General features: G+C 35.7%; 1 protein-coding gene across 1 annotated transcript in view; it reads left to right on the top strand.

Moving 5' to 3' along the window:
- Mcm6 (minichromosome maintenance 6) overlaps positions 1–12,196 on the top strand; it is a 103,995-nt gene that overhangs the window by 56,826 nt on the left and 34,973 nt on the right. The window contains exons 6-10 of the mRNA XM_089244308.1: positions 754–899; positions 1,254–1,401; positions 1,547–1,688; positions 1,905–2,046; positions 2,392–2,499. Of these exons, the coding sequence (XP_089100434.1) occupies positions 754–899; positions 1,254–1,401; positions 1,547–1,688; positions 1,905–2,046; positions 2,392–2,499 (686 nt within the window). The remainder of the gene's footprint in view (positions 1–753; positions 900–1,253; positions 1,402–1,546; positions 1,689–1,904; positions 2,047–2,391; positions 2,500–12,196) is intronic.

Genomic DNA, 12,196 nt, shown 5'->3' with positions numbered 1-12,196 from the left:
AGAAATTTTATAATATTACCAATTGAACACTAATCGATATCATGGTGTGAAAATGTTCATAAAATTTCATTAAAATCATTGAAGCTATAGTACTAAAAAAAATTTGTCAGATAGGCAGTGAGACCTCAAATTGGCCTCCAGTTGGAGCTAAAAATTAACTGTAAAATTTAAATAAGACACCTCTCTATTACGGAAAATTACAGCTATTGTTCATATATTTTTACATACGAATTTGTATCTGATATATCAATACAGTGGTACATAATTTATATAATTATTTTTAATTGATGTTATGTGATTATCACAGCATAGCAGATTTTGATGTGATATTGCTTTAATTTTTATAATCGATATAGGTGGGAATCATTTAGTGTGAAGTCAAAAAACAGGTGTAAATGATTTTCACTGACAGAAAACATTTCCTGAATTCTATGGACCTTCTACACTCAGTAAGGGCATTTTCGTCAACTTACAAAAGACCTATTCATGCCTTTCACATTATTGTTGTGGTGGGAGGACTTCTAATCAGTGAAAATCTGGCACCTTACTGTTAACGGGGGAGGGGGTAAGACAGTCTTACCTCAAGAGGCCCTGCCGTTTTTCAAAGGAGTTTTGTAAAATTGTTTGCCCATTTCAGAAGATGCTCTTTGAATATACGTAAATGTTAAAGGGTTCTAAATATTTGTACATTTTTATTTTTAACCTTGCATGCTTTTTATTGAATACAAAATCGAATTCCATTTTGTCTTATAGGTCTTCAAACAGAGAGCAGTGCTCGTCATAAGGGTATGGAAGGTTTTGAAACAGAAGGTGTGAGGGGTTTGAAAGCACTTGGAGTCCGTGAATTGTCATACAAGATGGCTTTCCTAGCCAATTCAGTGACACCAAGTAATCCCAAGGTTTGTTAGAGAAATCTACCTGATGCACTTTATTTTGTGTTAATATATTACATCTATAATGATACATTCCCATCCGTCCCTTGATTATCATTATGTAGGAATTTCTCTCTATATAGATCAAAAAGAAAAATCAGCTGTACCAATACCAACTTACATGCCATAAAAACATAGTCAGGAGCAGTTCATCAAAGTGTGATACTAATTATAATATGTTCTTATTCCAAATCTTTGACCATAATAGTCAGCATTAAAATTGAAAAAAAAAGTTTCTTCTGTTTCCTGAAGATTCTTCCTGTTTAGGTTTTCAAATGAAATTATCTTTGACTGAATTAATATGTAATATTTTCCTTATAGTTCGGTGGAATTGAATATGGTGAAGAATTGACTGCAGAAGCATTGAAAATGCAGATGACACCAAAAGAATGGGAGAAAGTGTATACCATGAGCAGAGATAAAAATCTTTATCAAAATCTCATATCAAGTCTTTTTCCTAGTATATATGGTGAATAAATTATATGACTTTTCATTTTTAACACACACATTGATCAATTAACAATTAAACCATATTTAATGCACTTGATATCTGCAAACATAATGGACTGAATATCATATAATGATATATTTATGTCATTTAATACTTCATTTAGGTAATGATGAAATCAAAAGAGGCATACTTCTCATGCTATTTGGAGGTGTACCAAAGACTACATTAGAAGGAACATCATTAAGAGGTGACATTAATGTCTGTATCGTTGGTGATCCAAGTACTGCCAAAAGCCAATTTTTGAAGTAAGCAAACTATTAGTTGACTACCACTTGAATTATTACATGTTAGTGAATTAGTTGTGCTGGTCAATATACCGCATATGATCAAATTAACTTTTAAATCAGCTGTAATTTAATAACATTCCTGGTAATAAAATCTTAAGAACAAGAAAAAAGAAAGGTTATAAACCATTACTTTGATTTCTTCCCCGATTGAAAATTTTTCTATCACTTTTGCAGACAAGTTTCAGATTTTCTTCCAAGATCAGTTTATGCCAGTGGTAAAGGATCTAGTGCTGCTGGTTTAACTGCAGCAGTGGTCAAAGATGAAGAATCTGGGGAGTTTGTGATTGAAGCTGGAGCTCTAATGCTAGCTGACAATGTGAGTTTGGCATAAATTTCTGAAAGCGTATTTTTGCTTAAGTTCCCAAAAAATGGAATTTAATAAGTCCCACATTCATGTCAAATAACATATTTGTATGTCATAAATGTTCCCCATATATAATAACCTATATCAATCTGAAAAATAACGCAATGAATCAATTTTTTTTTATGTTGGGAAAGCATTGAGCAGATACTCAAACTCATGATGATCCCTTTTGGTCTGAGAAAATCAGATTCATTGAACAATGGCTGCAAAAATCTGGTCATCTAAATAATCTGATAATGCGATTGTTGTTTTTTTATTATAACTTTTGATGTTCATTGTATATTATTGATATTACAGGGTGTCTGTTGCATTGATGAGTTTGACAAAATGGAAGTTCGAGATCAGGTTGCTATCCATGAGGCTATGGAGCAGCAAACAATTTCTATAACAAAAGCCGGAGTCAAGGTGAATCTAGAATTATGGATCTTGATAATTAGAAACAACATTTTCAATAAATTCTATTTTTATACATTGGATCTTGTAACATTTTTCAAAAAACTGTCATAAAAAAATGTGAGTGGGGGAAAATGCTTTAAGCGAGAAATCTTGATCAGTATTAGTGAAAGATGAGACTACAAAAGTAAGTTGTACTAAGCTGAAAGCCGTTCTAGGAGGGAACATTACAAGCAAGATCCACTGTACATTGAGAGTTGATTTTAACTGCATGTAAATTTTACTGAATTTTATCTGTGAAAATCCAAAAATACAGTTCTTTAAGATGATAGATATATATAATTTTTTTTTTTTTTTAATAAAATGTATGAGACTCAAGCATTTCAGAAAAAATATTCAATCACTCTAGGCTCAAAACTTTTTCTATCCCCAATAGTGGGTGTTTTCAGCTGTAGCAAGAATGCTGGTTTTCATTCGTTTTGGGGGCAGATTTGGTGAGCTTTATCAGTGGTACAACTTTCCTCTAGATCTATGCTACTATTACTAAACCACTCATATTCGTCCATATTCTTCTGCGGAACTTCTAACAAATTGGTACGTGTTGGAATATGCGTGTGCATGTCATGAACCTAATGTGAACCTTCGTTTCTGTGTAATACTTGTTACGTGTAGTGCTTGCCATCTACCATCAATTTTTCTAACTATGAGTGAAGTGTAATGATTGAATAATTGTACCATTGTAGACCTGTTACTCTTTGTGGTGAGAATTTTTAAGTGGGAGATCAGCTCGCATTTGCAGCTCAAAGTTGGGAACCACAGAAAACTAAGTTCAGCTGACTACCACTGTGGCGATGGTGGGTTGGAACTTGGGTCCTCGCGATGCTAGTCCGTCACTATGACCACTTGACCACCGCTGAGGCTCCTTGGTCTATGCTGTAATTTGATTTAATGCTGGCATCTATCTATTGGATAGCTTCAGGCCGAGAATCCTGCAAATATGGAATGTTGCTACGTAAGGTAACAATTTGTATGTGTATTCTAGTTTTGGCAAGTTTTAATAGTTTGTGTAGTGCCAGTATATATGAATCAAACACAAATTGCTTAACCCTTCAATGGGCAGCGCCGTATGTATCCGCTCAAAAATGTTGTGGCGAATCTGGGCAGCGCCGTATATATCCAGCCGACCTGAGCAGTTGCCTTCCCCTAATTTCTTTGTGTAAATCTATCACCCATGCAGTTGACGAGCTCCTCCTCCAGTATTCAGATGAGATCATGCCATTGTAAGACTATACAGTTACACAATACAGAAAGCACACAGTAACAATGCTGTTTATTATCCCTTGCATTATAACTGCTATTCTTGAGGAGCAAACGTGCAAAGTGTTGTGGTGAAAGAGAATTTGTGAAGATTTTTCTGTGGTCTGAAGTGTTTTTTTTTTTCCAGTCAAAAAATAGAGTTATCTCTTTTTTTACTCAATTATTTCTTCTATATTGGATTTTCTTTTGATTTTTGAAACTTTTGGGTGATAATTAGTTTAGAAATGAATTTGATATAGAATTTGTGTTTCAAAGCACCCCCATTGAACCTTAAACCACCCCTTGAGCTAATTTTTTTTTCGTAGTAAAGAAAGGAACTCCCCCCCCCCCCTCCTTCACCTTCTCATCATAAACTGACTTATTTCCCGCTAAACTATGCTATATAAAATTATCCGTGGTCATTTAAACTTTGATATTGTAACTAAGCCATCCACCCTATATATCTCTAACAGACTGAACCGTCCCCCCAAAAATTAAATTTTATTTCTGCTTCTGACTGTTTTAAATATACCATTTTTCCTCATACCATTTTCTTCAAATGGAACAAACTCTCTCTCCCCTCAACTATCATTGATCACAGTCTGTCACAATCAAACGCATTCTTTTTGTATCGGTCTCGACAAACAATTGTTGGATACAATGTATCCAACAATACAATACAATACTCCATTGTTGGATACAATGTCAGGAATTTTGCAATTTCACCGTTGTTGATTTTTTTCAACTACAATCTCTCATCATTATCTATGCGCATTATTTCCTCAATAACCCCTCACACTCTATAAATCAAGTTTATTACAATACTGATGAAATTTATTACAATACATTCCAAAAACATAAATTTTACAGAAAACAGAAATTTTAGTATCAATTGCACATCTTTCATGTTCTGTGCGAACATCAAATTTCAATATTACCATAAACTATGGTAATAGTTTATGGTAATATATACTTTATATTATACTTTATTTTAAACTTGTGAAATTTTAGGCCCCACATTGCAGCTAGTTCTTTGAAGTTTTCAAAGTGCCACTTTCCCAAGCCTGCACAATCCCCCAATCCGAATTTATTACATTCCTGAGCTTAGGCAAAAGATAAGGGTCTAACCATGCCCATTAGCTAATATGATAGTGTTACTTTGCAGGAAAAAACTTAACCCCCCCCCCCCCCAGGAGATATTGAATTTTAAAACGCCCCTCTCCTCAGAGAAAATCCTTTGCCTAGGTCTATATATGATCACATTCACTTCTTTGATGTAATCTTACCTGTTCTTTCTGTGATTGACAAATGTCAATGTTGTGTTCAGAAAAGTTCTCTTGTAGCAAAACTGCGTGGATCACAGAATGCCCACTTACATGGGTTGCATATATGATGCAGTTCATTGGAAAATTCTGTCTCTCTTGAAATGAGAATATTTTCAAAGTACGGTGAAACTTCTATGAAACGGCCGTTCGGTATTCCATGAAAAAAAATGGCCATTTGCGAAGTTGATCATAGAATATAAGTTGGACGATGATAGAAAGAAGAATAAGGCGGAGAGCATGTGGTGTGTCAAAATTTTGGATTTCATTGTCACAAAAGAAAAAATCTCATGCTCAATACATTTTACAATGCCCAAGAAACAGGTGCATATACTTTGGACCTGTTATGCCAGATCATCCGATATAATACCAGGTCATCCGATCAATTCTTGAATCTGTATTATCAGATCTGTTCTTTCCTCGGTGTGAGTACTACACACAATGAAAAGTAAAAGACTGTATTCGTTCTTTCCTTGCATTATTTTATTTCTCACTGTTTTTATACTGTATCTCTGCGTGCTAAAGGTAAAGAAAGCTCCCACAAAACAAAAACTTTCACGTCTTGTATCTATTCAGTAACGATCATTGGTGATCTGCCTTATTTATCCTATCCCATGAGGGAAAATTTTTAATGTGTCTTATCAGCTAGGATCAATTGTATAGCATTTGCCTTTGTCATGTTATTTAAATTTTTTTTTACCTGATAATGTTGCACATGAATAGGAAATCCAATTGATGTGGAAAAGTATTTATGCTGATGTATGAAGATTATAAGGTTATACAAAGAGAACTATATAAGATGTTAATGCATTCAAATAAAACACAGGAAAACTTGATTTTTTTAGAAAACAAGCAGTTCATTCAAAGAAAATTGATTGTATTGACCAGAGCTGATCATAACTGAACAAGGTACAACTAAATTCCAGTACGAGGAAGAATTTTGAGAAAGAGACAAGAATTTCTCATTTTGTGACCATCAAATTATCTGTATTCACCCATTAGTATAAGCCTCTTATCATCGTGGCTTGTTATGGCCACAACCAGAGGTAGACACAAATAAGCATTTGGTTCTTTCAAACAATGCTTGTCCCTTGGCCTCACACGCATTCCTACTTTCCTACCTATTTCCTTTCTCCTCGCTCTTTCCTACTTTTTGAGACAGTGTGTTTCACAATGATTTTTGATGATTCAGTACAACATTAATACTATTCGACAGGTTAAAGTTAGTGAGTAAAAGCAAACCCCATAAGTACATTTATGATGACTCTATTGAATAAAGATGAATTCGATGAGAGAAGTTATCATCAAGTTCGGAAAGCGAATGCTCGTTTTCATCAGTTTTATCCGAATCTTAGGATGAACTCCAGAGTGTAAGAGACTGGTGCAGACTTGTTGTTACGAAAACACCACCACCACCTTGATTCTACTTTAGTGGGACTCCAGGCATACAAGTCTCCTTATACAACATTTCAAATTCATTAAACTATTTCCACTTTTTTTTATGAACAAGTTATTGAAAACATTGTAACGTGGAACAATGACTTTGCTACAGAATATATTCAACAAAGTAACGTGGTACCGAAATCAAGGATAGTGTGGTGGTCCAACATGAACAATCCACAAAAAAATTCCAATTTTCTATGTGCTATTCACTGAGATATTCGAAAAACGGAGGAAATTTGGGAAAGAACACTGTTAAAAGCGTGTATAACTGTTATTCCGCATTTAACGCCGTTCTTTCCCAAATTTCCTCCGTTTTTCGAATTTGAATATCTCTGTGAATATAGCACTTAGAAACCATAGAAATTTTTTTTGTTGGCATCGGGAGCGACAGTGCAATAACTTTCTAATTGAAAGTTAGAGCACGGAGGACAGTATAGAATTTTTTTGTTTATTTTTTATTTTGCTACTCACTGCATTTTCACTCTCAAAACTGGTGCAGGGGAATTTTTGAATGTGTGTTGAGCATATTTTAAACTGAAATCATACTTCTACGACGGGCGGTTGATGAGATAAGAGCAAAGCTAGCACTTACAGACAGGACCGTAACTAGGATTTTTGCCGCCTGAGGCCAACATTATTTTGCTACCCCCACAACTTTAAAATTCGATAATTTTGTAACATACTCTTTGTTCCCACCTAAATCTCCCCCCTAAATTTTGCCACCCAGGCAGTTTCCCACCTGCCTCCCTCTAGTTCCGGCCCTGCTTACAGGACACTTTGTATAAAGAGTTGATGAAAACTAATTTGCATATTGAAGATAATTGGGGCAGCTTAAGGCAAACATTCCACGAAACTTTGTCAAAAACAAAATTTATCCACGCAAAAAATGATTTAATTTGTATGGTAACTAATCAACTGCTAATTATTAATATTTTTCTTAAACTTCAGTATAATGTATTGAACTTTAACGTACAAATATATGAATATTCGTATCATCACATACTGAATACCAACAGATAAATTAATAGACTGCGATATTTATTCAGTAAATATTGAATGTCCATCATGTGTGTCACACAATAGAAATTGATTTTATATTGACAACTTATATTACAACATTGAGTATTCAAGAAACTTTTGATTCAATCACAGTAAATTCTGGTAAAGAAGCTACTGGGATGTATGAGCCACATCTAGAAAGAAAAAAAGAAAAGTTTTTGTGGAAATACCATTGTCGAGGACATCGAAGGCTCGTGTAAGACGCATATAATTTTTGTCAAAGAATTTTAAAAAAAAATGATTTGAAATTGTTTCTTATGTTTCACTTACACTCTGTGGTTTCTTTAGTAATTTTTTTTCCATTACTGATTAAAAAAATGAATAAGTAAACATTAAATGTTTTTCTGGAGTGAAAATTTTATAGAATTCTCGAAGTTAGAACACACTAAGAAAACGTAATCGGACAGGCTGCGACTTTGGATCTGCCATAAGAGCTAATGATTAACTTTGAAAGTTATACGAGTATAAGCCATGACTTCATTATGGAAAACTGCAGTAATTTTTTTTACAAACAAGCTTTACTAGATATTTCCATATGATGTTACAAGCTTGTATATAATTTCATTATTTTCAATCGAATACTTTTTTGTGAGTATAAAAACGTTGATGATCAAGATTTTCATGTGATAATATTGATTTATATCTTTCAATTAAAATAATGATCTTTTTGTATGAATCCAAAAAATAGAAAGAAATTGGTGAAGATTAGAATTTCTCATTTTTCTCCAGGAAATCAGGGAAAACTGATTTCCTAGGTTTCATAGACATTTAAACACTCAGTGAGACCGTTGTAGCTAACCTACAATAGGCTCATTCATGTCGTTGACTTATTGTTGTGATGCAGACCTCGCAGCGCTATTTTTCCTACTTTTCCTATTTTTTAGAAATGTCCTCCTATTTTCCTACTTTCGTCGGAATCGTCATTTTTTACCGCAATTCCCTCCTACTATTCCTATTTTATTCCTTCCTTTTGTTTACAGCCTAAATCTCACTACGAAAATTCCGAGAAACCGCAAAATGTCACTGCTTTCCCTCCCTTTTTGACGTGTTTTATTTGCATCATAATTCGCTATTAAAAAAGAACTTGACTAGTTGTGTGCGTTTCATTAATCCAAGTCTCATCTAAAAAGTAGATAGTTTTATCTTCATCTCGAAAGTGCCTGATTGCTCTCAAGTACTGCCTCCGCCATAATATTATGTCATCACTTTCGACAATGACAGGCGTCTTGCTCCTCGCTTTATACACAAATCCAAGACTTGTAATTAACGTGTAAATCGTCGTTCTTCCCAAATTCGGCAAATCTGGATCGTCATTAATGCATTGCAGAATTTTATTCAAAGTTGGAATTTCATTTCTTCTAAAATAATTGTGAATCATCACCCGCACTGCAATTTGCACAAAATCATCACATTTACCAAGCAAGGGTTTTTCTTTTTTCCTTTTCTTACCTGATGTAACAATTGTCCCGGTGTCTTCAAACTCTTTCCAAGCTCTCTGTACACTAGTTCTTCCGACACCTGTTAGTTCTGCTGTCATATTCTCAAAGTCTTTAACAGATGAAGTTGGATTTTTCTTTGAGATCTCTTCAAAGACGTGCAAAATTATTCCCTTTTCTGCACTTCTCAGTGGCTTACCTTGCTGGTGTGTTAAGCCCGATGTGCCGGGAATAGATTCTGACATGTTAATTAATTAGAAAATTACGTTGGAAATAAAAAAAAAGGTTAAAATTATAAAATTATCTCCAAATATGATACATAAAAATTTAACATCAAATACAGTCAAAAATAAATTTTCTTAAATCGATTCATATGTACAGAAGACAAAAAAAATGGAAAAATAGATTGTGAACACAAAAACAGTGTGCTACTCAAGACAGCTGTTTGAGCAATACGGTAAACTTTTTTCGAATGCACTCGTTACGATAAGTAACCCCCCACCCCTATCCCTTTGAGTTTTGTAGCGCAGGGGTAAAAAGAAGAAGAAAAAAAATCTTGTTTACCCCAACGAAATTTTTGTTGTTTAGTTATAGGCACCTAATAAGCTGCAAATGATATTTCAACTGGCTTTTCGAAACCAGACACACACATATATGTGCGTGTCTGGTGCAAAGCGAGATCTCTTGAAGCGTGTACTGTTTTACGACTATAGCGAGGAAACGTTCTGTTGACAGGAAAGCTGCATTAAAAATAACTTTTGAAACAGCTTTGGTTGACAGCCAGAGCAGCAGTGGAGAGAGGAGGGCGTATCCTTCTGACACCCACCGTAAAAACACAATGGCAAAAATGCTTTGATCTATCTCTAACAAATTTATTTTTTTCCTTCCTCCAGATAACGCCTAACTAACACGGAAAATTTTTTTTTATTTTTTTTCCATGAGGAGGTATTTTATGGAATGAGGCCAAACGACAAAGCGTAGCCGGTCAATTTGTCGCACTCAACTTGTCGCGCTCAACTCGTCGCGCATCAATTTGTCGCAGTGCCAATTCGTCGCGGTACAAATTCGTCGCAGAGCCAATTCGTCGCGATACAAATTCGTCGCGGTACAAATTCGTCGCAGAGCCAATTCGTCGCGGTACAAATTCGTCGCAGAGCCAATTCGTCGCGGTACAAATTCGTCGCAGAGCCAATTCGTCGCGGTACAAATTCGTCGCAGAGCCAATTCGTCGCGGTACAAATTCGTCGCAGTGACAATTTGTCGTGTAACCAATTCGTCGGGACGTCAATTTATCGCAGAGTCAACTCGTCACGCGATCTGTATGTAGGTTTTTTGTCACATACGTGAAAAAATAAACATGAAGAAAAGTTTTTTTCCATCAAGAAATGCACACAGTTTATTAAATTTTTTTTTTGTCATTTCGAAAAAAATCATCGAAATTACATCGAAATTAAAATTACAATTGATATTAATGTTTTATTATTCAATTATTGTAAATGTTAAAAAAATCATTTTTTCTATGATAAAATTTTAAAATTCTGTAAAAAAATGTCGGTGTTTATGATATTCCCCAAATTACAGCACAGCGGAGGCTCTCTTTAAGTGTAAACTTGTATCTGTCCCATGTGGACTCGAGACTCCCACCAACATTAACCACTACAGTATCTCCACAAGAACCTGAAATAATTAATAATTTAATTTAATTAATATTTCATTTTCACCGGATAAGCCACACTTGTCGCTTTCTCTCGAGATTTCCATTACTCGTAGCGAGGGGAGTTGGGGCGCACACCGAGATGATAAATTGCGATCACATACATTTTCAAAATTTAATTTGCACCGGATAAGTTGCTCAAGTTAAAAACTCAAAAAATCCAACCAATAAAGTTCATAGGTTACATTCGAGCAAATGCAACCGATAATCTTATTGGTTGAATTTTTCAAGTTTTATAAAAGGACTTTTAGAACACTTTCATAGTGTAATGCTAGCCTTAGATATATTGTCGGTAAAAAATTCCTCAAAGATGTATTCTCTACATGGCAGATACATATTCAATAGTGAATTAGGGCCATTCAAGTATTACGTAAGCAGATTTTCAGCCATTTTTGACCCCCTCCCCCTTGTCAGCAAAAATCAGCAAAACACTGACCCCCATCCCCTCCCCTGTCAGCAAAATTTCACCAGCAGCTTAGAATATTTCATATCTTCAAAAAGGGGTGGTTGATGACGTAAGCGACCTTCAACCCCCCCCCCCCCCGCCATCAAAAGTCAACAAATCCGAAACTCCCTCCCCGATCCTGACGTAATACTTAAATGACCCCTTAGGCAAATTGTGCTTTGGGATGGGCATTGATCCTAATTTATCATCTTGGTGTGTTCCCGCAACACCCCTCGCTGCGAGAAATGGAGATCCCGCCAGAAAGCGGGAGTGCGGCTTATACGGTGAAAATTTAATTTTAAAAATTTATTTTATCATAACTTATCTATCATCTTCGTGTGTTCGCCCAACGCCCCTCGCTGCGAGAAATGGAGATCCCGCCAGAAAGCGGGAAGTGTGGTATGAATACCATGAAAACTGAATTTTGAAAATTTATTTGATCGGCGTACTGACTCTGCGACAAATTTGTACCGCGACGAACTGATTCTGCGACAAATTCGTACCGCGACGAACTGATTCTCCGACAAATTTGTACCGCGACAAATTGACTCTGCGACAAATTTGTACCGCGACGAAATGACTCTGCGACAAATTTGTACCGCGACGAACTGACTCTGCGACAAATTTGTACCGCGACGAGTTTGTAGCACGACGAATTGACGCTGCGACAAATTGATTGCGACGAATTGTCGCGCGACAAGTTGATCGCGACGAATTGACCTAGACCCACGACAAAGGACTATATTTTTGGCGGTATTGTACTGTAAGAAAGGTGAAATGTTCTTCAACCAATCAGTTTGAATGTTGCACACGTGCTTTTGTTTACATCAGGACCCAAGTTAGAGCAAATAGAGGTTAGGAGTAGGCTTTTTGCGCCACATGAACCGAACAGGATCATTTCGCGTCGGCAGAAATGTGTTACATAATCACGTGTTTCCCAAGCGTGTCGCGGGCCGCTTAAGTGCTCTGGACCTGTGCCGCGCGTCATACAAGT

This window comes from Pholcus phalangioides, unplaced genomic scaffold (genome assembly GCF_987345545.1).
Source record: "Pholcus phalangioides strain wild (caught in Gottingen) unplaced genomic scaffold, Ppha-v1.0 ptg000015l_1, whole genome shotgun sequence".
Lineage (NCBI taxonomy): Eukaryota > Metazoa > Arthropoda > Arachnida > Araneae > Pholcidae > Pholcus > Pholcus phalangioides.
This window is presented reverse-complemented; position numbering and strand designations above follow the sequence as displayed.